A 27,306-nucleotide genomic window follows, 5' to 3' on the forward strand; every position below is an offset into this window, starting at 1 on the left:
AAAAAGCCAGGAATGGGGATTCCAAAAGTTCTGAAAATTTTGGTCAGATATTATGATTTGGGTGATTATTACTCTATGCATGAAGTCTGAGGTCTTAAATCAAAGAGCCTTTGTTTCCACATTTCTCAAAATAAAAGAAAAAGCCTTCACCCACTCGTATTTAAAAACCAAACTGAACCGAACAAAATCACCCACCAGAGGACACGCCTAAGCCAGGGCCTCCTTCAATGACCTCCTTTCTTCACACAGCATTGGGATAAGGTTGCAAACATCTGAAGCGACCCACAAGTCACCAGAAAGAAATGAGCTCAGACTTGCATTTTCAATTTCGTTTCCTCTCAGTACAAGGGAACATCCTGCTTGTCAGCCCCAGAGTGCACGGACTTGTGCGGTTCCAGCTGTGACCCGCACACCAAGAGCTGGTCCCTTCTTCTTTCATCTCCTCTTTTGAAGGCCCCAGGGGTGGGAGAATGTGATGATATGAATCTTCAGATTATAAACCTAGCTCAGAAATGAGAAATACCACTGCTTGGCAAACAAGTCTGAGAAACTGTCAAATATTATTGCTTAAAGGTAAGTCAGGTTGTTGGATGAGTTGCTGATATTGGGTTTATACCTATGAACACAACTGGAAGATGATGAAAACTCTAGAAGGAAAGAAAGAGCTCTGCTCTTACAGGGCAAGCAGAGTTTAAGGCCAAAAAGGAAAAAAGTTAATTAAAACAGTAAGAATGAAAATTATGGTGAATAGTAATTCTCCACTAAGATCCTCTCTTCAAATACATTTCTACTAGCATGGTGGGCTTGGCTGTGTGACGATTACCTCCCCCCAAAAGAAAAACATTTTTATGGTAATACATGTAATTTTATTCACTCAGTACATTTAATGATGGACTTTTTTACTCTTTAGTTTTTCGAATCATAGTGGACTACTGAAAACTCATTATTCCTGACCTCAAGTTTCTAAGAGAAATGTTAATTCTAAGGAAGTAACTGAAAAAAATCCCAGCTAGGAATAGAAAGCAATTTTATCATGTGTGTTCTGTTATTTATTTCAGGCTCACAACTGCTGCAAAAGAGCAACTCATAAATAATTCTACTAAGGCTTTCTGGCCTTTTCTTTCTTTTTAGAGACAGGGTCTTGCTTTGTCACTCAGACTGGAGTTCAGTGGCATGACCATAGCTCACAGCAGTGTTGAACTCAAGCTCAAGCAATCCTCCCACCTCGCCTCCTGAGTAGCTAGGACTACAAGTACACACCACTAAATTCAGCTATTTTTTTTCCCCCGTAGAAACAGGGTCTCACTATATTGCCCAGGTTGGTCTTGAACTTCTGGTCTCAAGCGATCAGCCTCTAGGCTTTTTCTTAAAACAAAAGAGCAACTGTAATGTTGTAATGTTGTAATGACAACAACAATAATAACTCTTACTGGGAGCTTTTTATGTACCAGGCCCTGTCTCAACCTTTTTTATGAGGTTGGTATAACTTTATTCCTATTTTACTGAGGTTTACAGAGGTGAAGTAAGTTGGTCACAAAGCTAGCAAGTGGTAGTCAGGAATGAAGCTTGAGATATGAATCCAGAGAAGTGACCGTCATATTTTAGCTTGTATTCTCCTTGACCATCACACATGATTTTTTTTTTTTTTTTTTTTTTTTTTTTTTTTTGAGACAGAGTCTTGCTTTGTTGCCCAGGTTGGAGTGCAGTAGGGATTGTAGCTCACTACAACCTCCGCCTCCCAGGTTCAGGCGATTCTCCTGCCTCAGCCTCCCGAGTAGCTGGGATTATAGGCATGTGACACCACACCTGGCTTATTTTTATATTTTTGGTAGACATGGGGTTTCACTGTGTTGACCAGGCTGGTCTCGAACTCCTGACCTCAAGTGATCCACTGACCTCAGCCTCCCAAAGTGCTGGGATTACAGGCATGAGCCACCTCGCACATAAATTTATACTTGAGTAATGGGAAATAAAAGAGAGACTGGTAATACTTATGAGTTAGATACACACACATTTTGGGAACCCTTTTAAGTTTACCTTCAAGGCCATGAGAAAGAAAATCTCGTTACAAGAACTACACATATATTCTTTGGTGCTCTAATTGTCTGTCCCATACACTCTCTCCCTGCCCCACCTCACCTCCTAGCCTTCCACCCCATAAGTACGTAGCACACAAAGATCAAATAGATCTGAAATGCCAGTCTCCTTAGGGAAGTACACAGCAAGTAACTATGGCTGGTAAAAGACACAGTCATATTCTGCCCTGAACCCCAGCAGTCACAGAGGACATCCTGCTCCCAAGCCTGGTTTTGATTAGTTCCTATTTCTTACCAAGGAACTTGCAAGAATTAGGTTCTTTGATTCACCTCCTCTTTGTCACCTGAAAACTATGCATCTGTTTTTGTGCATGGCTGAGTCTGATTCCTCATAAGATGCTCCCCTAACTAACTTGCAGCATGGAGAGGCCATGCAGAAGTAGGCAATGAGGACATCACATGGTGGCCCAGCACCAGCAGGAGCCAACCCAGACACACGGATCTATCTGAAGACCCAGCACGATCAGCAGGAACAGCAGAACCTGCTTGCACCAGGGAATTCAGCTGGTGGGGAACGTTCTGCTTTTTCCAAAGTTCTGCTGCCCAGAAGCTGTGACTGCAGGCTTGTCACAGAATAAAGACTTCTGGGCCCATAGGATCTCAAGAGTGAGGCTGGGCTGCACGCAGTGGCTCACGCCTGTAATCCCAGCACTTTGGGAGGCCGAGGCGGGCGGATCACAAGGTCAGGAGATTGAGACCATCCTGGCTAACACGGTGAAACCCCATCTCTACTAAAAATACAAAAAATTAGCTGGACGCGGTGGTGGGCACCTGTAGTCCCAGCTACTCGGGAGGCTGAGGCAGGAGAATGGTGTGAACCCGGGAGGCAGAGCTTGCAGTGAGCCGAGATAGCGCCACTGCACTCCAGACTGGGCGACAGAACGAGACTCCATCTCAAAAAAAAAAAAAAAGAGTGAGGCTGACAGGCAGGTTTAACCATGGCAGTTGCCTTTTCCAAGCCTTTAAGGGTAATATCTAAAGAGAATGTGGAATTCTATACTTTGAAAAGTCCTGATTTCATTGCACACCTTCACCCCTTGCCAAACACAGCTTCAACATAGTCTTTTCTTACCAATTCCTTTCCAAATGGCATGCATTTTTCAAGAAAACATACTTGCTGGATTTAGATAAAGAGAACACAGGGAAGTTCTGGGCCAAGGCAGAAAGATCAATTTTTAAAAGGCAAGGAGAACAGTATGTAGTCATGGTGCTCAATGATCACCAGTAGTCAACTAACTTAGTTGACTTTGACCCTAGTACACCAAAAGTGTTCATGTTTAGTTAACAGAATAATGAACACTTATCCCTGCTCATCCTCAAATTTAAAAATTTCTTCCTTGCTTGAGTACCCAGTTCTTTCGAAGTTTTCAAGGAATGAACCTGTTTCTGGAGTAAATGGCAGAGCTTCTTCCTGGGAAATAAACTTTCAAAAACAACTCACAAGAGCAGCTAGGCTAGATGGCTGATGTGGACTAAGTTAGTCCCTTGGCTATCTGCTCAGATCTTTGGACAGCCCGAGCGCTTTTGCCTACTGTAATTTGGGGCATTGGAATTGAGTTCTGAAAGCAGAAAGGAATCATCCTGGGTCACTAGGGAAGCACTGTTTCATGGCCCCTGAGAGTCAAATTTATACACCCAGGCCACTGCAAAAGTAGGACTGCAGAGCTACAGTGGCTCCTAAAAGGAGGATCAGGAAGGACCCAGGAAAATGCAGGGGCTGGGCATAAGACTGGGAAAGGGTAGAGGGAACCTGAGCTACAGGTTGGAGAGAGAAGCTATTACTGTATACCTCATAGAGCAGGCTCAACAGATGGGAAGGAGAAGGTAGGGGAAAGAAGATGGATTTTGGAGACAAATGAGAGCCTGAGTTTGAAACCAGGCTCTCCCATTTTCAAGCTGAGTGACCTTGGACAACTTAATCTCTCTGGGCTCTAGTAGTAATTCTTTGAAAAAGAATAATATTACAGGTCCACAAGTCTTCATGTATAATTCCCAAATCCAAAAAACTCTGAAAAGAAAGATTTTTCATAACTTATTTGGCAGCAAAACCTGACATGAGCTGACATGACGGTCTCCTAGTCTTTACCCACTTAATGGAACTAATTCTTCTTCTCAAGTTTTAGAGTAGAAATTTAATTTGATCACAGGGTGTTGACCCAGAACCTGCCAGTTGTGTTAAATAATAGTATGTTCATTGTATTACTTTTCTAAATAATAGTATATACTTTATAAATTCTCTAAAATCAGAAAAAGTCTGAATCTAGAAATATATCTGGCCTCAAGGGTTGAGGTAATTTGTGTCTTAGAGGGCTGTTGGGAGGATTCAGTGAGAAAATAAGAAACGACAAGTGTGAAATAACTAGTATTATATGCAGCTTTAAGGCCTTGATAAATTGTAACTACCATGATTAGACTTTTGTAACCAGAGAATGTTCTAGAAATATGCTGGTGGACAATAACCATCTGTGGACACTCCACAATAAGCTTTAGCTAGCTTCACACAGCCAGAAGGGCTCCTACAAGCTGCACAGTTGGTGCCTGCCTTGCAGGAAAGAGAGGCACTGTGTACTACTGATGGAGAGCTCTCTCATCATCAATCCTTCTGTCAGATGCTGACACAGGGACTTCCCCCATGGAGCAATGAGGGCACCTCAAATGAAACTGTGCCTCATGTGGCTCTAATTTAGCATGGCACACTCCACCAAGCTCTGCTTCATGAAGAATGTGTGGACAGTCGCAAACATATTTTTCCTAAGACTTTCCTTTGTGATATTTGCAGATAATGAAGGGGAAAGAACAGAGACCCAGTTAAGAATCTTTATAATAATGTAATGATCACCTCATGTCTAATCTTATCTAAACAGACAGCAGCAGAAGTCAACACTTCCTGTACATCTTACAAAAGTAACATTTATAACTATCACATCTTTCCACAAATTAGAAGACATGAACAAATACCCCAAGTTATGGAACTTAATAGCAACCTACACCTTCTCTTATGCCACTCTCCATAATGTAGGTCTCACGGGGTGAATGATCTGACTTAGTAAATAAATTCAACATCTGGCATGAAAACAGAAACTCTCAAAAAACCAAACAAATCATCACCTAACTGGGTTTCTCTGGCATACTTAGAACTTGGAAGTGAAACCAGGATATCTAATAATAGACACAGATACTAAAGTGAGAACTGTTGGCAACCCCAATATGAAAAGACATTTGAAAAGGTCTTAAACTGCAACTTCAATACAATGTTTGGATATCCCACCCCCTAATTCTTTCCTCAAGGGTGTTTTACAGCACTGTGTGAGTTATCCCTTCAAATCAGGCTCATGTACCTGCAAAGGTGCTTCCTTTATTCTCTCTCTCTCCTTTTTTTTTTTTTTTTTTTTTTTGAGACAGGGTCTCACTTTGCTGCCCAGCCTGGAGTACAATGGTTTGATCATAGCTCACTGCAGCCTTGAACACCTGGGCTCAAGCAAACTTCTTGCCTCAGCTTCCCAAGTAGCTGGGACAACAGGCATGTGTCACCACATTCAGGTAATTTTTCTTTCTTTCTTTTTTTTTTAAGAGATGGGGACTTGCTATGTTGCCCAGGCTTGTCTCAAACTTAAGCAATCCTCTTGCCTCCACCTCCAAAAGAGCTGGGATTACAGGCATGCACCACCACCCCTGGCCTTCTTCCTTTTAGTCTCTAATTCTAAGTGCCATCAGCAGAGGGCACACATGCACACACTATTGGGAGCATGGCCCCTCACATAACATACAGGGTGTTCACCAAGATGGCGCCTGCCTTCGGAAGTGCTCATAAGCAGGAAGAGCTCAATCCAAGCCTATGAAATGGATGCATTACAACAGGAAGACATTTAGTCCATCAACTCACAGTGAAGGCAGGACAGCTTGGGGTTGGGTTCAGATAATTACTCCTTTAAAAACTCTCACTGGCTTCTCACTGACCATAGGGTAAACTCTAAAGTCTGCAACCCTTAACATGATTGATAGGGCTCTTGGTTGTCTGGCTCCAAATCTATTTCTGTTTTGTTTTAAATCTCTTCCATTAACTTACTCTTAAATATCTCAAATGTGCCAAGTTCTCTATTCCTTTTGAGCCTCTCTTAGGTGCCCTTCCTTCTCCCCTACACCCTGAGCCCAACTTTACCCCTTCAGTTCTCAGCTTAGACAGTAATTTCCTAAGGAAGGAAGACTTTCTTTATCCTCCAAATGATATGGTCTTCCTTGTTTGTGCTCCTACAGGTCTCTGTGCTTCTCTGTCATAAAATTGCCTCATTTGTTTAATGTTGTTTCTCTTACTGAACCATTAAGTTCCCTGAGAGCAGGGACTATACATTTTTATTCACCTCTGTATAAACAAATGTCACTCAAATTCTATATAAGTGGAGCTTCTTCCTTTAAAAGTCAAATAAGGGCCAGGCGCAGTGGCTCATGCCTGTAATCCTAGCACTTTGGGAGGCCAAGGCGGGCGGATCACCTGAGGTCAGGAGTTGGAGACCAGCCTGGCCAACATGATGAAACTCTGTCTCTACTAAAAATACAAAAAACAAACAAACAAAAAATTTAGCTGGGCATGGTGATGGACACCTGTAATCCCAGCTATTCAGGAGGATGAGGCAGGAGAATCACTTGAACCTGGGAGGTGGAGGTTGCAGTGAGCCGAGTTTGCTCCATTGCACTCCAGCCTGGGAGACAGAGCAAGACTCTGCCTCAAAAAAAAAAAAAAGTAAAATAAGAACCAACAAGATAATTTCTAGCTACCCGGTCATTAACAATGACTATATCCTTTTCAAAACAGAACTTCTATCATTCATTGTCCATCTTTTAAAAGCAAAAGCACTAAAAGCAAAAACAAATAGCATTTCCACACCTGGGGGATGGGGTTTCTGTCTAGATAACTTTTGTATGGAAAGAATTAGAAGATTTCTCCTTCCTTACCACATCCTGGCTCTCAGTGGATTTTATTTGCTTTAAGGTTTTAGGATTCCAGCATGGCACCAGCATGATTTCTACCAGAGAAGTTAAAAATTACATTTTTCATCACCTAGTATCCAATCATCAATCTGAGTCACACAACAAACTAGTGGAGTCACTTCTTCTGGCATGAAATATGAAATGTGCCGCAGGAACTTGGTAATACCTCCATTCACAAAACCACTGAAGCCAGGAGTTCTGACCCTAGCCATGAATTGTCTAGTTTGGCTGCCCAGAGTCATGTGTCAGCCTTCTCCCCGATCATGAACTTGGAGGTTGGCCAGCCAAGCAATACTCCAAAGATTTCCAGGCGTGAACAGGAAGAAAATTGTATTTTACATTCCGTTTCTTTCAACTCATGTTGTAATTCTGGGAAGCCCGGGTGCCTGCTTTAAATGTTCTAGAGATAAACATGAAGGAATGACATGTATGCATATCATTATCATGATTGTACTCAATATGACATCGAGATTGGAACAGACTTGCACAGATGAATTACCCTCCCCTTGTAGGGACCAGAAATCAATCCTATGGGGGTGGGATATGGGAGAAGAGATCAGCATTAGCATAGAGGGAAGTACTGGGGAGATTGATACTGGGTTGCTGGGATGCCAGTGGCAAGCCTTAGGATGCTGACTTGTTTAAGGCAACCTCGGTCCTGGTGGGGAAGCCTGATGGACAACAGCCGGTGGGGGAATCAGGAGAAAGCACTGAAATGTCTTTATATTAGATGGTTGTTTATGTGCTAGAAATAAAGTTGGAGGTAATACGGTGAGGGGTTCGATTAAGAGATAGAGACAGAGAAGCCTGAAAATACTCATGCTACGGTCTGAATGTTTGTGCCCGCCCCCCCATTATTCATTTGTTGAAACTTTATCACCAATTTGATGGCATATATTAAGAAAGTCACTGCACTCTTCCTCTTCTTCCTCCCTTTCCTTTCCTTCCCAAACAACTCAGTCCAAAAGTCACTAGGCCAGGCTGAATAAGATGGTACCTGCTGTAGTGTTGGAGCCCAGGTAAGGTAAGGAGGGTGTTGGTGAAGGGTGGTGGCAGTGGCCACCCGGAAAATGATGTTGGAGCCCAAGTTTGGTGAGGAAAACAGGAGACTGGTTATACCGGAGTGTGGGGGAAGGAGGGCTAGTTAAATAATAAACATATTACAGATAATAAAAACTAAGTATCTTGTTGTCAAGAAGGTGGTCACAAATATGGAAAGGGAGAAAGTATGAATGAACCTTTTATTAAATAAGAATTAAAAAGCATCAGGGCAAACTCATGGTTTTCAAGAGAGATGTGTATAATTTCTAATTCTGTCCACTGAGAGTGCCTGGGGCTAGTGACAATGCAATAACAATGAGCACAGCTAGCACTCAGATCTTTGTTTCTAAATACCATTCTCCATCATCAGAAACTAGTGCTCTTCAGAGAGACGACTGATTTCAGGGTTGGGAAAGTATAAGATGAAACTGGAATATCTTGCAATGCCAGAAATTGAGGAAGCATTCAAAGGATAACGGGGACATCTCCAAAGGACATGTAAGTTAGCCAGAAAGGGCTCCCGTGAGCTGTAACTGAACAAGTTGAGGATAAAAATAATAAAAGAAATGGATTATAATCCATTGACTATCACAGGAATCCACTGAATATCATAGGAATCCATGAGATCATACCGACATAAATAAATGAAGTTTGATAAGAAATGGGGTGAAAATTGCAGAATACCACAGTATTGCCCTACAAAATGTATATTAATTACAAAAGAAAAAAGTAACTACTGTGCAGAAGGCTGGCAGACACTCCCTCAATGGAGTGATCATAATCAATATTAAGTGATCAGAGTTGACACCTGTCACCATAATGGGACAAACTAATACCACGTGCTACCTGTTTCGATACAGTGAGAACACAGCATCAATTTGGTGGTATTCCTACCAAAGATGCACAACCTGAAAATCATCATATGAAAGCATCAGAGACCCACATTAGGGAGCAGTCTACAAAATTGGGGGTAATGGGGCATCATGTTGGCAATTTACTCTGAAATGATTCAAAACAGAAAGACATTTGTACTGTACTTGGGAACTTTTCTTTAGGTTGGAGATTCTTTCCAATTTTAAAAAGTTAATGAGAAGAGTGACCTTGAGTCATTGTAGATTTGATGGAGGCCAAGTGTCAAGATAAGATTAAGATATGGATGGACCAAGATAAGTGTCAACAATTATCCTTTAGGGTAATGATTCTTAAATTTTCTCTGGTGAAGCATCAGTTTTTCCCCACCAGTCCATTATGAAGCAATAGTTTTGTAAAATACAAAAATCCCACGCTTGGATTTCAGGACAATATCACATTGCAATAAGAGTTTTCAAATGCTTACTCTCGATGTCTGAACTTAGAATGAACCAGTAGCAAATGATTCCTGGACTAGCTTGGACCACGCTTTGAGCAGCGTTTTCTATAGTTGAAGATCTGTGGATCCCTGATTGCCATCACATTCACATGGAAAATAAAAACAACTGGTCACACTGTTATCCATATGGTAGCAATAATAATTAGCACCCTAATTAACATCAACCATCTATACAAAGTATTCAAAAAAGGGACCACCCAGGCAATATGAAGGGATTAAAGACCTGCCTTTGGGAAGAGTAATTCAACTTCTCCAAATGGGTCACATGACAAGAACAGATGCGTCCACTCCTGATTCCAAAGTAGTTGCTTTGTGGTGACTTCAGAAGAAAAACCCAGTTACACGGAAGATGAACAAAAGCATTTTGCATGGACCAGTCTGCAATGCCATGCCATGACTATCATTGCTGGGAAGGAAACCAGCATTCAGAAGGGGTTAGTTAGTAGAGGACAACTCCCAAATCAGATGGGTTTAACTAGATACTGAGGGTCAAGCTACTGATTCCAACATAGTCCACACATGGGTCCACTCTGGTTCTATGCCACAAACAGCCTCTCCTTCAGACAAGAGGCAGGCTTTCAAGTAAAAGAGAACAATTCCTTATAATAAACCAAGGCCAAAGCAGAACAACAAAGAAGGAGCTATTGCATCCTCTGGAAAGTGGCAAACTCCATGCAAGCTCAGGGTTCTTCTAGAGGACACTCTTGACACTTTTGTTGCATGTCCCTGTATGCTGGAATTCTCATGCCAGTGTCCCCCCAACACTTATTGCAGACACACACACAGGAGGCTCCACATAGAAACCCATGAGCTGGAATCAACAACAATAGACTGCTGTGGCATCTGTCTCTCATGTAAGGCACCTCACTTACCTGGGGCAGTTTTGTAGCATGTTCTGGAGGGCAGCGATGGGGCATTCTTTGTCCTGGGGCTCTGTGTACTCTGCAAGACTTGTCTCTGCCTCTTCAGCTCCTCTTCCCTTTCCTGAGCTGCTCGGATCTCTTCCTCAATCATGGACAAAGTCCGCTGTTTCCTGGACCTCAGCTTGAAAGGCCCAACCATCACGTCAGATTCTTGAGTGGCCAGGAGGGAGGCTGTGCTTCTCAGCTCAGCTGCCTCCGAGTACTTGCTGAAATAGCTTCCTTCGGGCCTGGTCTCCTCCATGTTAATCGGGCCACTGGGCTGCACAGCTGGCAGTGGCTGGGGGGGCCCCCTTTCCCTGAGCGCCCTGTCTTCAGCAGGCAGAATCTTTGGTAATACATCCCTTTTCTCTTGAACAGGAGAAGACACCTGAGGTGGCTCAAACATGCTCTGAGGCTTTTCTGAGCCGAACGCCCCAGCTTCAGCTTCCTCTACAGTCGCTTCAGGTCCCTGTTGCTCTGCTCCATCCCTGCTGGTTTTGGACACAGCTTTATCCACCTGCTCGGCTATGGCTTGTTGAATGGCATTCTGCACCAGGAGGCCAGCCTGATACTCCAAGGGATCATCAACCGACGGAGAGTCCCCCAGCGTGGAGGAAGGGGAATAGAAACCATGATCACTAAATGACTTGGAGACGCCTTCTCCTCGGCCCTCTGAGGGGTTGTCAGTTTGTGGCGTCTGGGGCAGAGAAAAATCAGCCAGTGAATTTTCCTGGAGGGCATTGGTTGTCTCATTGGATGCCCCGCTGTCACTGATGTTGTCCATGCTGAAATCATTGGATAGGGTCTCCAGGACTGTGGTATCCTGAGACCTCACCGACAATTCATCCAGACCAGAGTCAAGCTCCTCTTGGGTCAAGGAGACATTGACAGATCTTGAGAACTGATCCAAAATCCCATGGTCATCATCCTTGACCACGGTGAGGACGGCCCGGGCGCTCGTAAACTCTCCATCCTCAGCCCACAGTTTAGATAAGGGCCCACGTTTAGAAGGCTCGCTGTAGGGCCCTTCCTTCCCCTGAGGGGCTGTGTTGCCCTGGCTTCCTGCTGCCGATGGGGTCTCCAGGGCACTGGGGGATTTCTGTCCCTTGGCGGCTGAGGCACCACTGTCTTCTGGAGGTCCCCCGACAGAAGTTGGTCTCGGATTAGTCAGTGGCTTGTCTGAGTTGACTGACCCCAGAGGCCTGTAGAAAGGCTTGATGGAGAACAGCCTGGGTGTACTCTGGCCCTTGGCCACCGCTTGCCTGGAATTCTCCATCAGCTGAAATTGTTTGCGAGCAGCAGAGAAATCTATCTGCTCTGTGACAATGTCCTCCTTTGCTTTGTCAATCATGCTTGCGCGTTCATGAGAAGAGGCAGGGGCTGTGCAGAGCTGCGATGGGGGCTGCTGCTGCTGCTGCTGCTGTAACTGCTGCTGCAGCAGCAACTGTTCCTGCTGTGCCCTTCTCTCCTTGCGCTCCTTGTACTTTTTGTGCGACTCCAGATGTTCCTCGTCCAGCTGCTCCTCGATGGTTTTTTCCTGCGGGGGATTCCACCATTTTGCTGCAATGCCAGGATTCTTCTTGACGGCCTGGCTGCGGATGAGTTCTCTCCTCTCCTTTTCCAGCTCCAGCATCTCTTCTGAAGGCCTCACTTTTCTAATGCAGTATTGTTCTTTCTCATGCTCGTCATCCTCAAAGAGCTTGGAGGGCTTCTTGTCCTCATGGAAGGCACGCAGCTCAAACTTGGCCTCCTTTTTCAGTGTGGTGAGAGTGAACTCTCCATCTCGGGAAGAACACCGTGAGCTGGTTGTGGAGCTGGGGCTGACAGGCGCCTGCAGGCTGTCCCCCAGCGCATCTCTAGGCTGGCTGGGGGAATGGCCATTTGTTCTTTCTGCCTCTGCCATGGGGTCAGGGCTGCTATTACTGAGCTCGATGTGAGGAGGTGCCTGCCGGCTAGCTGTTCTTTCAGTGGGTTCTGGTTGGGTCGCCTCGTGGACAGGGGGGCTTAGGCCGCCCACCAGAACCACTGCACCAGGCTCTGGGGAGGATGTTCCATTGTACGTTCCATCCACAGCAGAATCACAGCAGTTGGCCTCTAGCACCTCATCTAGATAGCGGATCTCTCTGGCGACATCATTATCCAGGGATTCGTGGTGATCAGTAAGGAGGCCATTATGGGGGGGTGAATAGAAAGCGGAGGGGTGGTCCATGGGATGTGGGGTAGAGGTGATTCCAGGAACACTTTTACATTCTGCAACAGACACCTCAATTTCCATGTTTTTGTGATCTGGGGAAAGAGAGCTGGCAGCAGGCTCCAGGAGGGTGGCACTATAGTTGTCTCCCTCGCTTTTTAGCCAGATATCATCCTCAGAAAGCTGGGGAGGCTTCTGGAATAAAGAGTAAACAAAAGTCAGGGTTAAATACTGCACCTCTTATGGATGTGAATGCTGACAAACTGACTCATAACTAAGAGGAAGGAAAATGGAAACCACAGTGACAAATTCTTTTGAATAGAAATTTCCTAATAATCCCTTAAATGTTCATTTTCTTGTAGTAACAGGTGCCCAATCCTCTCTAATTTATGGATTCCATTTTGTTTACATGCTAGTGCCATTTTTAAATTTTATCTACTAAGGTGGAAGAGATTACATCATTATTGTACCAGAGTCTTCCCAAGTATTTTGTGGCAAATGATTGCAGGCTGTGCAATACGACTATTAATAGGATTGCAAAAAGAAGGTCCTTTTGTATGAACAGATCTTTAAAACATATGACTCTCTGCCAGATGTAATGCAGTTATTCTGGAGACAAGAAACTTTTTGGAAAATCTTTCCGGAATAAAATACTGGAAAACAGTAGATCCCTTTAATGGCAGCACACAGACTACAGTGCCTCACTGCAATGGCTGTAATTGACCATGTGCCTTACGAACACCATCACCAAAGCCACTGACTGCACAGCTCTGTTTTCTGGGATTGCATCAAAATAATACTCTTTAGTTAAGAAGTCAGCATTGCTTTGAAAAACTAATGGCCAATGGTACCTCTCCTCCAGTTTTTTAACTGCTTTATATGTGATATCTTCAGTTTGTGATTCAATAAGAAAACCCTATCTTCTTAATGTTTTAAAACCCATCATATTTTTCTTTTTCTTTTTTTTTTTAAGGAAGGAGGTTTTTTGTCTTGAGGGCTTTTTTTTTTTTTTTTTTTTTTTTTTGAGATGGGGTTTTGCTCTGTGGCCCAGGCTGGAGTGCAGTGTGCCATCTCGGCTCATTGCAACCTCTACCTCCCGGGACTACCGGTGTGTGCCATCACCCCTGGCTGATTTATATATATATATATTTTTTTTTGTAGAGACAGAGTTTCTCCATGTCTCCCAGGCTGGTCTTGAACTCCTGTACTCAAGTAATCTGCCTGCCTCAGCCTCCCGAAGTGCTGGGATTACAGACATGAGCCACCACGCCCAACCCATCCATCTTATTTTTCTACCAGTTATCTAGCCTATGTAATTTTGTTATTTGGCATTAGAAACATTAATTTTCAAATTATAAGATGATTTTCTTTTTCATATCAAAGGACTCTGGCTTATCTCAAAGAATTCCAGTAAAGTATAAACTTAATTTGAGTTACCATCAAGGACCTTACAACACCTAGGTTGGCTTTGTTTCCCTGTCTCAAGTTTATAATGTGCCTGGTATTATTGACATAGGACAATGCAAAATTGCAAGAGAGTGTAATTTTCATTTATCTAAGGTTTCAACAATTTTAAATGCTTAGAATATTAAAACACCACCTTAGGACGATTCTCAGGAAATTAATTTCAAAATCCTTCCCAAAAAAGTGGATAATTATGGATTTGTTCTCGAGACCTAAGAAAACACGGGAGTTCACCGTAAGTGCTCTGCACTGCTGTCAGAATGTTGAAAAACTCTCCGAGTTATCCATGAACTGGGGGGTTTCCTTCACTCTTCACTTTCCACATTTCCTTTCAGACTTAAATTATTCAAGTAATGTATATGTCTTCTCCATTAACAGGCACAAATAATGAGTGTTCCTCTTTTGTCAACATCTTCCGTTCTCTGATTTTCTTCCAGTCTAGGTCTGGTCTTTGTTAAAGAGTGATACTTAACACAATTAATATTTATAATTACTAATATCTTTATTTTTTATTTTTGACCATCATTAAATAGTAGTTTTTGCCGCCACCTTCCTTTTTTTTTTTTTTTTTTTTTTTAAGAGACAGGCTCTTGCTCTGTTGCCAGGCTGGAGCACAGTGATGTGATCATAGCTCACTGCAACCTTGAACTCCTGAGCTCATGGGATCCTCCTGCCTCAGTCTCCCTTAGGACTACAGGTGGGCATCACCATGCCTGGTTAATTTTTAAAATTTTTTGTAGAGATAGAGTCTCGCTATGTTGCCCAGGCTGGTCTCAAACTCCCGGACTCAAGCAGTCCAGCCTTGGCCTCCCAAAGTGCTGGGATTACAGGCATGAGCCACCCTGCATGGCCAGCCCTTTTAAAACTATTAACTAAACTTTTTGTTGGATGAGACATTGTCAGTAACTTCTACTCATATATCATTAAGAATTACACAAAATTTGAATGCTGAAACTTACTGGCTGCCATTCAATTTCAAGTAAACCTAGGCCAAAATTAGCCCACTCCATGAAAAATTATTATTGAAATAAGAAGACAAACAAAGAGAGATTCACGGTACTGCTAAGATGAGTCAGATTACCTATGGCACCCTCACCCCTGGCTTCTTTTGGCCAATGACTCACTGCTAATATTCTGCATGGGAACAACAGAGCTCTCCTTCTATCCTCTTTGGCTTGGGGGCCGGGGTGGGCGGAGGGGAGTGGGAAATCAGTAGGAAGCTGGTAGGACTGAAATATGGTTAGAAAACACTGCTCTCCTGAAACACAAGATGCTTTAGAATACCTGAGGAGAGGAAGAAGGGCAACATAATAGTAAAGGAAACTAAAAGGCAAATAATTAGTTCTATAGTTTAATTAATTAATCCGTTCATTAAACATGAGGGGAGGTTATTCTGCAGGGTCATAATGAAATTAGCAGCAACAATAAGCTCCAGAAGACAACACCCTTTAAAAAAAAATGAGTTCCCTGTACTTCCAAGAAAGCCCTAAATCTATATTAGAGTTTTCTTAGTCGGAATCAGGCAAGTGAAGAAATTGCTTCTCTTTGTCTCTTGTTGCTAATCACAGAGGAAGGAGTGATGGGGCTTATCTCCAAAGCCATTTCCCAAGAACACTTTTCCGCTCCTCACATCAGCATTGTCCCTTTCTGTTGAATGTTTCACACTCCAAGTGCTCGATGATGAATGAGCAGATGCCTTTCCACGTTTTCTTTTTAGGATTCAAAAATTGTATCAGCTCTTTCCAAGGCACCCTTTTTGAACTAGAAATAGTTGTTTTGGTACCAAATATTTAAAATCTAAGACGACAATTTGACAATATACTTTTGCAATTGTTTGAAAAAAAATACAAAACTGCCATTATCTTTGAATCAGAAATTATTTTACAAGTAGTTATGTCTTCTGTGATCGGTCAAACTGAGATTTAAAAATATGCTAGTTAGTTGGCAGGGTGCAATAGCTCATGCCTGTAATCCCAGCACTTTGGGAGGCCAAGGTGGGTGGATCACTTGAAGTCAGGAGTTTGAGAACAGCCTGATCAACATGGTGAAACCTCCTCTCCACTAAACATACAAAAGTTAGCCAGGCATGGTGGTGTACACCTGTAATCCCAGCTACTTGGCATGAGAATCGCTTCAACCTGGAGAGCGGAGGTTGCTGTGAGCCAAGATAGTGCCACTGCATTCCAGTCTGGGTGAGGAAGTGAGACTGTCTCAAAAAAGGCTGGGTGTGGTGGCTCACGCCTGTAATCCCAACATTTTGGGAGGCCAATGTGGGTGGATCACTTGAGGTCAGGAGTTTGAGACCAGCCTGACCAACATGGTGAAACCCTGTCTCCACTAAAAATACAAAAGTTGGCCAGGCATGGTGGTGTACACCTGTAATCCTAGCTATTTGGCAAGAGAAGCTCTTGAACCCGGAGAGCGGAGGTTGGAGCATTCCAGCCTGGGTGAGGAAGTGAGGTTCGGTCTCAAAAAGAAAAAAAAAAAAGAAGCCCGCACGGTGGCTCACCCCTGTAATCCCAGCACTTTGGGAGGCTAAGGCAGGCAGATCACCTGAGGTGAGGTCAGGAGTTCGAGACCAGCCTGGCCAACATGGTGAAACCCCATCTCTACTGAAAATACAAAAAATTAGCCAGGCGTGGTGGCAGGTGCCTCTGTAATCCCAGCTGCTTGAGAGGCCGAGGCAGGAGAATTGCTTGAACCTGGAAGGAGGAAGTTGCAGTGAGCCGAGATCATGCCACGGCACTCCAGCCTGGTCAATAAGAGTGAAACTCCATCACACACACACACACACACACACACACACACACACACACACGCTAGTTACTTGTTAAAAGTCAAAGTTTGGGGGTTCCAGTGTAATTTGGGATGATTCCTTTCCGATACATTTTTTTAAACCTCTAGACACTGGAGGGTGTAAACAGGAAAGAGGCCCTCCTTCTTGTGAGCTATATGGCATCCAGTCCCCCTTTCCCCATAAATTCAGAAAATTCTTCATGACAATTCCATCTACTCAGGAAGCAGCAGGTTTAACCTCTAATTGGCATGGAAGTATTTAAAGAGATAAACAACTCTGAATTACTGATTCACAATCATGCACCAGAGGTCCTGAGGTTTTGTAAAGTTAGACAACAATGATAACAAAAGAGCGAATTCCTGAGTTCCACTGTCAGCAGTAAGAATTTGCCTTCATGCATGATGGCCTGATAGAATCAAAGCCACCGGCAACTACACCAGGTAAATGGAAATGGGCTGGAAATCTAACCTATCTGGATTGGGCAGGAATCTGGGCTTGGTATCATCAGATGATGTCTTGTTTAAACCAACAAATGCTTATTGCTCTCTTTGAAGATAAGAAGGTCCAGAATTTTCTCCATGCTTCAAATTAGGCGAACGTGATTCCAGATTCAGATAAGATGCACATTCATTCAATCACCAGGAAAGTCCTTTTTGAAATGAACTATGCCCCAATGCAAAAACAGGAGGATATGAAAGAATCATCAAACTGGGTTTTCTAAGGTCAGAGAAAAACTAGGGTGCAAAGGGGCTGTGGGAGCTTTTTAGATCGGCCCAGTTCACCCTCCAGGTAGAGCCCTAATACCACGACACAGAAACCTGCCCTTCCCACTAAATTCCTAGAATAGTTAACAGCTGGTTAGGATGCCTACCATTTACTTTCAAATACTTGATCGGGGCAATTTAATACAGCTGTGTGCTTCTGAAATTAGTTTAAATTACATTCCAGGGTCTGACAACCATCCTAACTGGGACTATAAACTCAAGGGATGGTCATCTAGGATCCAATGAGAGATCCCACGCCCCACAGGTGGCTTCCTCCAGTACTTAGCTCCCTTTAACTCCCAAGAACCCCTGAAGCTTTGCTAATTGGCATAATTAAGGTGAGAAATAGGTTTTCATTAGTGAAATTAGTGGCCTGTCAATTAGCATAATGAATGTTAGAAATCCGTGAAATTGGTGGTGTTCAAATTTGTGGATTAGAGATCTTCCTCACCCTTTCATAAAGGGGATATGCCAATAGAGCGAACCCTTTGGTTTATACACCCTTAGGGATGGTGTTTGAGGTTTGAGAACTAAACAATCTTGTTTCTAGCCTTTGGCTCAGGGGACTTCGGTTGCTTACCACCCACTAAAATGGTAACAGAATCCTGTCTTCATAAAGTTGCCACATCTGTCTTCAGGCAAGGTGGGGTTGGAGCATCTAGAAATTTAGGGAGCTGAGATTTCCTCATAGCATTTTTTATAAATGTTTATTTAACACAAGTCTGTATGAGTACCAGAATTTGGTCCCAGAGACCTGTGTTTAACATAACCTGGTAGCCAGGCTGCAACTAAAGTCGCCTTTATTTACCAAAAAGTGTTTAATAGTTTTGCAAAGCAAATTAGCGTGGCTTAATTTACAACACAGGTGCCTATGTCTCCACCTAAATAATGCAGAAAATGTGGTAATTCAGAGTTTAGCGTCCAAAGACCAGACTCTGGGGTCATTTCTTGGCTCTACCTATAAAAGTCCTACCAGACTTTTTGTAATTATGGAATTCTGCTGAGAACAGAACTCCTTCATAAGCAGGACTAATATCTCCCAAATCTGTTTTGAGAATTAAGTTAGAAAATGTACTTAAAAGTACTATGTAAACTGTAAAACGGTTAATGCAAATGTTCACTATTATTAAGCCATTTTACACTGAGGTTTAAATGACAGATATTATATTCTTTCTGGCAGCAGACTGATTTTCTTTTGGGAAAAGAGCAGGAGATTTTTAGAAGAAAAGAAATCAAGAAGAAAAGATGAAAGAAAAAAGGCCCGGGAAAGACTCAAAGTCAGAATCTATGGCAGCTCTAATCTCCCTAATCTTTCCCCAACCCCAGATCCTTACATGTGAATTTTAGTTGAAGCTGAACACGACTAGGAAGATACAGTTGTGCTGCAACAGAGGGAGTAATTTCACAAAATGTCCTTAAAAGTTAAGTCCTGAAATGCAGTAAGTAGAATGAGCAGTCAAGAACCACCCAGACCTGGGGCTCCAGTCACATGGGAAGCAGAGGAGGGGTCATACATTGGATAAAACAGAACCTGGTCCATCTCCACAACTCAACTAGCCAAGTAAATGTACAGGTGAATGAGACAGCCCTGACAAGCCTGTCCTGTGGGCATGCTGTAAGTGTGACATCCCCATTTTCTGGTTGACACATGTCTAATAGCTTATCATTTCACAGTACATGCACATACATATGTCAGCTGATGCTTGAAAAATGGCCCTCTGTTAAGTAGGAAAGGCATGAATTTTATTTCAGTCTTAAAACTTCAGAATAAGAGGTATAGAGAAATAGAGGGACGTTTCCCAAGATCACCTGGCTAGTAAGTGCCCTAGCCAGGATTTGAAGGTGGGTTCTTCTCATTCTATCCTGATATATCAAAATGGAGTCTCAATATTAGGAGGCTTTTAAAATGACATGGGAAATGGTAAGAAGAGTGGATGAATCAAAACAGAGTTAGCTTGGCTTTTTGGTTGATCTTTTGCTTGCTTGAATCTCTACAGATGATGTGAGACTCACAATTTAGCTTTAAAAGTCGATGATCCCTTTACCTTCTTTATTCAGTCTTGGTCAGAAATAGATGAACTCCCTGGAGAGTTAACTCTCTGGAGACGTATCTGTTGCTCTACGTGTCAGCTAGAAATGTGACTTCTTGCACAGTCTGGGGATTTCACCCTCTGGGCTGGTCTCTGAAGGGGTTCTGTTTCCTCTGGCCATTTGCCAGAGGTAAAATATTAAGATCCCATGTCCATGTCATTTTGATGGACACTGTGGGAAAAGGCTGCAACTCTTCACCAACACTACAAGTGAGATTCTAGAAGCCTGTTTACATTTGCACAGAAAACACAACAGCAGGGCCCTGATCCCTGCCCCACTGGGCATAGACACCCATGTGTTCTTTCTGCCCAGGGTACCTAGGCCTACAGCTAGGCATGTCATGGACAGAAATAACTTTAAGGAAGTGCATTTTCCTTAGCAGGTCTGCCTGAGCCCAGGCGGAGAGCAGAAAGGTGTCCTTCACCACAAGGACAATGTTCACTGTGTTCACAGCCTCCCCTCTGCCCCACCATCCTCAGGCTGTTAAAGCTCGACAGTGTCCCTAACCCATCTCGACCTCCTAGGCTCCTAGCCTAAATGCACAGTGTGAACCAAATTACTCAAACATCAGGCTGTACAACCAGGTTTCTCTGCTTTGAATAACCCAGATTACTTCCTACTAAAGCCATGACATTTAAATTAGAAATGCTTTTCTCCAGATAATAGGTGACCCGATCCTTTAATCCAGTTATTTATAAGTTCCACCAAAAATATAAACTCACTCTTGGCCTAGGAACAGAGGCATGGCTATAAAACAAAACTTCCTCATAGCTGTGAAATCAGAGAGTATCTCCGTTTTCCCTTCTCATCCTGCCTCTCTTTTGTAAGTCACGTTTTCAGTGCACAGGACGCAATGACAATCATGATGAAGAACTGGTTCCACGAGCTATGCGTGGCTGTCTTTAGAGAGGTTCTTCCTAAACTTTTAACTTTCTGGCTAAGTCAGGATGTCTCCAGCATGAAGGCAAATGCAGAAGGGGTGAGGGTGGAATGGGAGGAAGTGCACCTGGCTGGTGGATGATGCCCAGAAACCTAAAAGATGCCCACATCAGCTGAACCTCATCAGCTTCGGACAAACCAGGCAAAGCTGCAGTCAGGTCTGGGGTGGGCTAACTCCCCAAACCGAGGGAACCCGAAGCATAAGAAAGGGAACAGAAGTTAAAGAGGTCAACACTACCTTGGATCCATAAGCATATCCTGGGACCCTGCAGAGCTATATGCTCTCAGCCTGGGCCATGCGAGGTCCTCAGAGCTCCAAGGTGATCCGCCATCCCCAGCAAGACGCTCACAGACTTGGAGGGAGTGAGTACCAGTTCCCGTAAGAAGAACGAACAGCACTAGGGGAAGGAAGTGCTGCAGCAATAGCTGGAAATAAACTTCCAGCCCTCTTCAACGGCGCAAACTGTGCCGGGCAAAAAGAATTGAAGAAAGCGCGGTGCACCAAAGTTTCTAAGCAGGCTGGCTGCACCTCCTCTGGCCCTCCCTGCTGACGACGACAGGAAGGAGAAGGAGCTGGGACTCCGAGTGGGCCGTTCCACCCTCCCCTGAAGGCACTGACAGCAGGAAAGTCTGGGAACTGCTTGCTGCAAGGGTTAGACTTGGGCCTCTAAGCCGAGCCTACAAGCGGGAAGTGGAGGAGAGGAGAGGCCCCGGGTGATAACCTGGGCCACATTCCAGTCCTGAGCAGGCTTTCCTCTTCCATCCCCCGAGCAGAGCTTCTTCCGGCCTGTGGAACTAGGGGCCCGTGTTGATTGTGGGAAACTGGGAACTAAGCCACTCCCTAAAGAGGCTAGAGCCTCCCCTCCTGGCTGATGGAAGACAGCCGGCCAGACTCCAGACCTCAAGCACTCCTGGGGCAAACGCAGGCTAAATTTGGACCCAGCAGGCTCGGGTCAATGCTGTGAGCCTTAAAAGGGGCAGATACTAAAAACACTTCTTGGTTTGCCTCCATGGATCTCCTGCCATGAAGCCATTGCAGCTCAATGTGACTAGAGCAGTTCTAAAAAGAAAACTCAACCCTTTGGAGGCCAGGAGTCCTGTTCCTGCTCCTGCAGGTCCAGCCTTTTTTTCTGAGAGCTTCTACGGTATTGGTCAAAAGAGTAATCACTGTTCTGCTATTCTCTCTGTCTTATGCCTCAGGTACAGGTCTGAAGACGGGATGAAAATACTTCTGGAACTCCCCACCCCTTCACTGGAAACAAGGCTTCCCTGTGTCTTGACCCACATTCCTAGTGAAGGAGACTGGTCAATTTCTCATAGAATGGAGTCTCCCCCAGCACCATAGCTTAGCCTATGAACAACCTCCTCTTAGCCCTGCTGAAAAGTCAGTGGCTCCAATCACATCTGGAAAATGTTAAGGTGTTATTTGATGAATATATTTACAGCTTGGGCTTTCTGTGAAAGAAACTGAAGACAGTGTGTGTGGTGGGGGTCAGCAGTGGGGAGGGGAGGAAAGGAAGGAAGCTGCTGTTGCCTTTTCTGCAGCAGCTGATGAAAGGGTTGTTTCTTTCCGTTACTTGGAGACCCACTTCTTACAGGAGTGACTGAGAGGCTTCCGGGTTTCCCGTGAATGAGGAGAGATGTGAGTTTCATGTTTTCCTCAATGAGGGATACTGAGCGCCCTATCAAGGAGCCCTCGGAGGCTCTTCTCACCAAAGGCCCTTTTCACTGGAGATTATTTTGCAAGGTAGTCCCCACCCCAGAATAAACCAAGCTAAAGGCCACAGAGGGAACTCTGGCTCCTGCAAGCTGAGATTTCTAGGGTAACCGATTCTGCTAAAGACAAAAGCAAGCCTAGTTTTTCAGTTCTTTATAAATTTGCTGTGTCCCTCTTGGTTTAAAAATAGTTCCAGATCTTGGGTTCACGCCTGGTGAGCAGGTCATGGCAGGGATCAAAAGCCAAACACCACTGTGGACCAGCAGAATCCACTATATTGAGGCAGAGCCCCAAGAAAAGAGAAAACAGTGCCAGATGCATTTGTGGTTAACCCTCTGTCTACAGATGATTCTGTGCCTATGAACAAAGCTGGCGAGGGTCTCCTTCCGTACCCATGGGACCTCCAAGAGACAGGCACCACACATTCCCCCCAAAACCATATTCCCCCAGGCCACCCTGTGAATGTGGTGAGTTCCACAGCATGGAAACAGAAGGCTAGCTGTAGACCACAAGACTGAGTCTCTTGAACAAATGCTAGATGGCTAAGAAACGAGGTACCAGAATCACCGAGTCACTTGGTTCTGTTCTGGAAAAGGGCACACAGATTCTCACAGACACACTTGCACCATCTTCAAAGCGTGATCTGCCACAGACGACTCATATAGCTTTGCACTATATGTGCAGGACTGAGTGTCCTCTTTGCCTCTTAGCACAAAAGCTGAGAGTTTTACAAGATTTGCAAAAAAAAAAAAAAAGAGAGAGAGAGAGAGAGAAGCAAGACACCAGTTTGAGCTCGGCTGCCTACTCTCCAGCAAGAAAGGACTCCACAGCACACGACAGACTCAGAAAACCTCCTCCATAAAGACACTGGCCTCAAAAAAAGACCCCTGTCCTTTCCAATTAGAAAGAAAAGGACACGAAGATAAGTCAGCAGACTCGGCTTACCCTGCCCAGAGCGCGCGCCTCAAACCTCCTCAGTGAGAACTGCCTTTTTCCAGACAGATTCCTGCGTGCACCCTGGCTCAAGCTGGACAAATTCCTCCTGAGCCTCCTGACGGAAGACTGTGATGTCACCGTGGGCCCTCCCTCTGCTCCCTAAAAGGCCATTCACACAAAGAAGGACTTTAACCTCCTTCGGAGAGGCCTGGCCCCTCCCTGGCTGGCCGGAGCTGGAGGGCAGCGGCATTCCCAGCCAGAGCAGGCCCGGCCTGCTCCTGTCACGCTCAAGGCTGAGCAGGGAGGCAGGAGCCGGCGGCGTTGAGGTGAATCAGTTAGCATTGATGTGAATCAGCTACCGCTGTCTTCTCGGCAATTCAGAGGTGGGCCCTGGGACAAGCAGGGAATTGATATCCCAGCGGTATTGAGGCAGCAAAAAATCTGAAAGACCCTGGAGAAGTCTCCAGTTAGACAGACTTTTCAGGACAGCCTGTGGTGTGTGCTTGTGCGTGTGTACATGCATGTGGTATGTGCACGTGTGCGTGTGTCTGTGTGTGATAACAAATGCTCACCACAGAACATTTAGAAAATAAAAAATATTCATTACCCCTCCAATCAGAAAAAAAATTAATATTTTATTTCATTCCATTGTCATCTTCTCAGAAATACGTATTTAATATCGAGACCAGACAGTAAATGCAATTCTGTGCCAACTTTTTTTTTTACTCATATCATTTCACAAGCACTTTTTATGTTATTTAATGGCCCTTGTAAGATGTGTTTTAAGTGGCTACATTATAGTCCATGCCAAAGTGGACAGATGCATCTGAAGTCTGAGATGAGTGCTCTAATTTCAAGGAATATCTGGAGGAAGTGGCTGCACCATCCCATGGCTAACAACAGTCCTCTGCCATCAAGAAAACAGATGTGCATTTGCCTTGAGTCACCTCAGAATAGGGCCCCCAGCACTACACTAAGTCTAACGGGGAGTTAGCGTGCTTATCAGTGCCCCCTGCCTGATAACACCCACTGGCTCAACTCTGCCTCCAGGTTCCGTCCACCTCGTTCCCTGGAACTCTACGTTGACCTGGAAAATTTAGGGCATAACTTACGGGCAGAACTAGAAAGTCAGTCAGAATTCCAGGTCAGTTCAGTACCATGAAGTACTCACTTTTTCAGTAAGATTTTAGAGGTCAAAGAGAACTGAGATTTACAGTAAACTGGGGGAAAGATGACAAACGCCACACATGGTTCTGTGGGGCCAGCTCATTTGGGGTCAGTTTTAGAGCAGTTTGTCCTGGTGAGCAGCTGAAAGATGCAACAGGGTTCACCTGTGGTCTGCACACCAGCCAGCATAGCAGTCCTCCTGGGACCCTCCCAAGCACACGAGTCAAGGAAGGGATAATCAGAGTAGATGGAGCCCAGGAAGGCTCTTTTGAAAAGGAGGCTAAAAGTAGACTTTACAACTATTTACAGCATCTAAACAACATTTTCCATATGCTAAACACATTTTCCAAATTTATTTAGAAATATTGGGGAGTTCCTCAATGACTGACTTGGTGGTATCAAGTCACCAGGGAGCTCCAAGGGAACTCTGAATTTATGCTGCCCTGTGGAATAATTGGAATGTTCTGTTGTGTAGCCAGAGGCACTTCAAGATGCTACTTAGTCATCTAAAGTAAAATGAGGCAGAAATCACATGCCAATGGCATTGCTCTGCTTGAGAATGAAGAACCAGGGAAGGACTTTCCATTATGAGGTGCCCTCGACCAGCGATGCAAGAGGGGTACCCGGGACCCACTCCATTACCACACCTGCCCCTCCACACCCATGGGAAGATTTGTTTTAGAAAAAGGTTTTAAATCTGCCCTATTCACAAGAGACAACTGTATGTGCTCTTAAAGTACTATTTTCCAAGGAGTAGGTTTGCAAATGACCTGGTGTCTCAGAGACGCCAGAGTCCACTACACACACAAACACACATATGCTCCACCCACACACAGGCACACTGTTGTGTGTTGACTTGAGTCATCTCCACAAGTTCTTATGTTGAACTCCTAACACCAAGGACCTCAGAATGTGACCTTATTTGGAGATCAGTCTTTACAGAGGTAATCACATTTAAGTGAGGTCACCAGGGTGGGCCCTAATCCAGTATGACTAGGGTCTTTAGAATAAGAGGAAATGTAGACACAGAGATGTGCATAGAGGGAACACAACTACTTATAAGCCAAGGAGAGGGGCCTGGAACAGATCCTTCCCTCACAGCCCTCCAAAGGAACTAACTCTGCTGAGGATTTTGTGCTTCTAGCCTCCCAACTGTAAGACTATAAATTTCTGTTGTTTAAGCCTCCCCCCACCAATGTGTGATACCTCGTCATGGCTACCCTAACAAACTAATCTATATACTCACACATACACACCCATGCATTTGTATTTGTGCATGCACACAAAAACACACACATTCACACAGTTGCCTGAGTCTCCCCTCAACCCAAGCTGCAAAAATAGGGTTGAGGTTAGAAAAATACTCTATGGCAAAGTCACAGTTAGGTACTCCAGAAAAGTGGATTATACTCAGAGGCAGAGGGAGACATGAAAAACCAGCAAGCTAGCCTGAGGCTGCAAAAGCATAAACAGAGCCATCCCACACTTGATGACAGTGGAGTCTCTGGAGAGAAATGACCAGAGTAGAATCCAGCAGGTAACATCTAGCTGCAGCTCACACCTCTACACCCTTTAAGTGTAGACTCTGAGCTTGGGGTGGGTTTTCTGAAAATAAATTTGCACTGTTTTGCCGTAACCTGATTTCGTTAGTTTCTGAGGGTGCCTTGCCCTGGGGGAAAAGAAGCCATTTTGAAACTTGGTCCTGGTTGACTGGGAAGTAAACTTCAATTTATGAAAGTCTAGCCACTGGGGTTTAAAGACAATTGATACCATTATGATCATCACGCAGCCAATATCTATGGTGCTCCTACTGTGTGCCTTGTCTGTGCCACATACCCTTCTATACCTTCTATTTAATCCTCCCATTAATGGCAAAGTGGGGATTATCAGGCACTCTGCAGAGGGGCAGACCCCAGCCAATGGCAGCCACCTACCACCTAGGGTCACCCCGCTGGTTAGGAACAGAGCTCTGGCTAGAAGCCATGAATCCCCAAAATGCAGCAGTGCTCATAGAAGCCGCACCAGGCAGCTCAGGAAGGAGCAGACCCAAGAAGTGTTTGGGCTAATGCAAATAAAAGAAAAAAATCTTAAGGCCAGGACCAGTGGCTCACACCTGTGAAATCCCAGTGCTGGGAGGCTGAAGCGGGAGAATCGATCACTTGGGTCCAGGAGTTTGAGACCAGCCTGGGCAACGTAGTGAGACCTTGTCTCTACAAAATTTGAAAAGTAGCCAGGCTCGGTGGCATGCACCTATAGTCCAGCTACTTGGGAGGCTGAGGCAGGAGGAATTTGAGCCTGGGAGGTCAAGGCTACAGTGAGCCATGATCAAAAAAGAAAAAAACTTAAGAAGTGTCTATAATGTAAGGCAGCAAGAGACGACTTTGAAAGCGTAGGCCAGCTGCTAGGAGCTTTGGGAAGGCCTCATTTCTCTTCTAGGTCTTAGTTTTCTGGTCGGTAAAATGAGATCCCAGGTACATAAACCCTCACAATTCACTTCTCCTAATCTCTGTAAGTTCTGTGCTTTTAGCATGAACTTTGGGCAAAGGTGAACTCATTTTGAGTGGGCAGAGTCTCAAGAAAGCCTGCGAGAGGATAGGAGCAGCAGCTGCCTTGGAAACCAGGTGATACTTTTGCTGAGAGGGATTTTAAGAGTTCCCAGAAGGAGGCGCAGCTTGTAGACAATCCCCTTGTCAGAACTTTACCTCTTTAATGGAAGGATTTTATTCTGCTAAATGTAACTTTCCCATTTGTGACAGTCACCAGTCACCTTAGTGTGACAGAAAGTTCCAAAAACAGGTTTGAAGGGGTCAGGAAGGAATGAGGCCCGCAGGGTACAGAGGCTGGCT

General features: G+C 44.5%; 1 protein-coding gene across 6 annotated transcripts in view; it reads right to left on the minus strand.

Moving 5' to 3' along the window:
• Positions 1-27,306, minus strand: part of PALM2AKAP2 (PALM2 and AKAP2 fusion) — a 528,965-nt gene that overhangs the window by 19,692 nt on the left and 481,967 nt on the right. For 5 of the 6 annotated variants that reach the window (XM_063594277.1, XM_034967951.4, XM_034967950.4 and 2 more), the window contains one exon: positions 10,365-12,780. In XM_063594277.1, coding sequence (XP_063450347.1) covers positions 10,365-12,780 — 2,416 coding nt within the window. Of the gene's footprint in view, positions 1-10,364; positions 12,781-23,302; positions 23,644-27,306 lie in introns of those variants that run through there. The other variant, XM_057298680.2, reaches the window with a different exon arrangement.

This window comes from Pan paniscus, chromosome 11 (assembly GCF_029289425.2).
Source record: "Pan paniscus chromosome 11, NHGRI_mPanPan1-v2.0_pri, whole genome shotgun sequence".
Classification (NCBI taxonomy): Eukaryota; Metazoa; Chordata; class Mammalia; order Primates; family Hominidae; genus Pan; species Pan paniscus.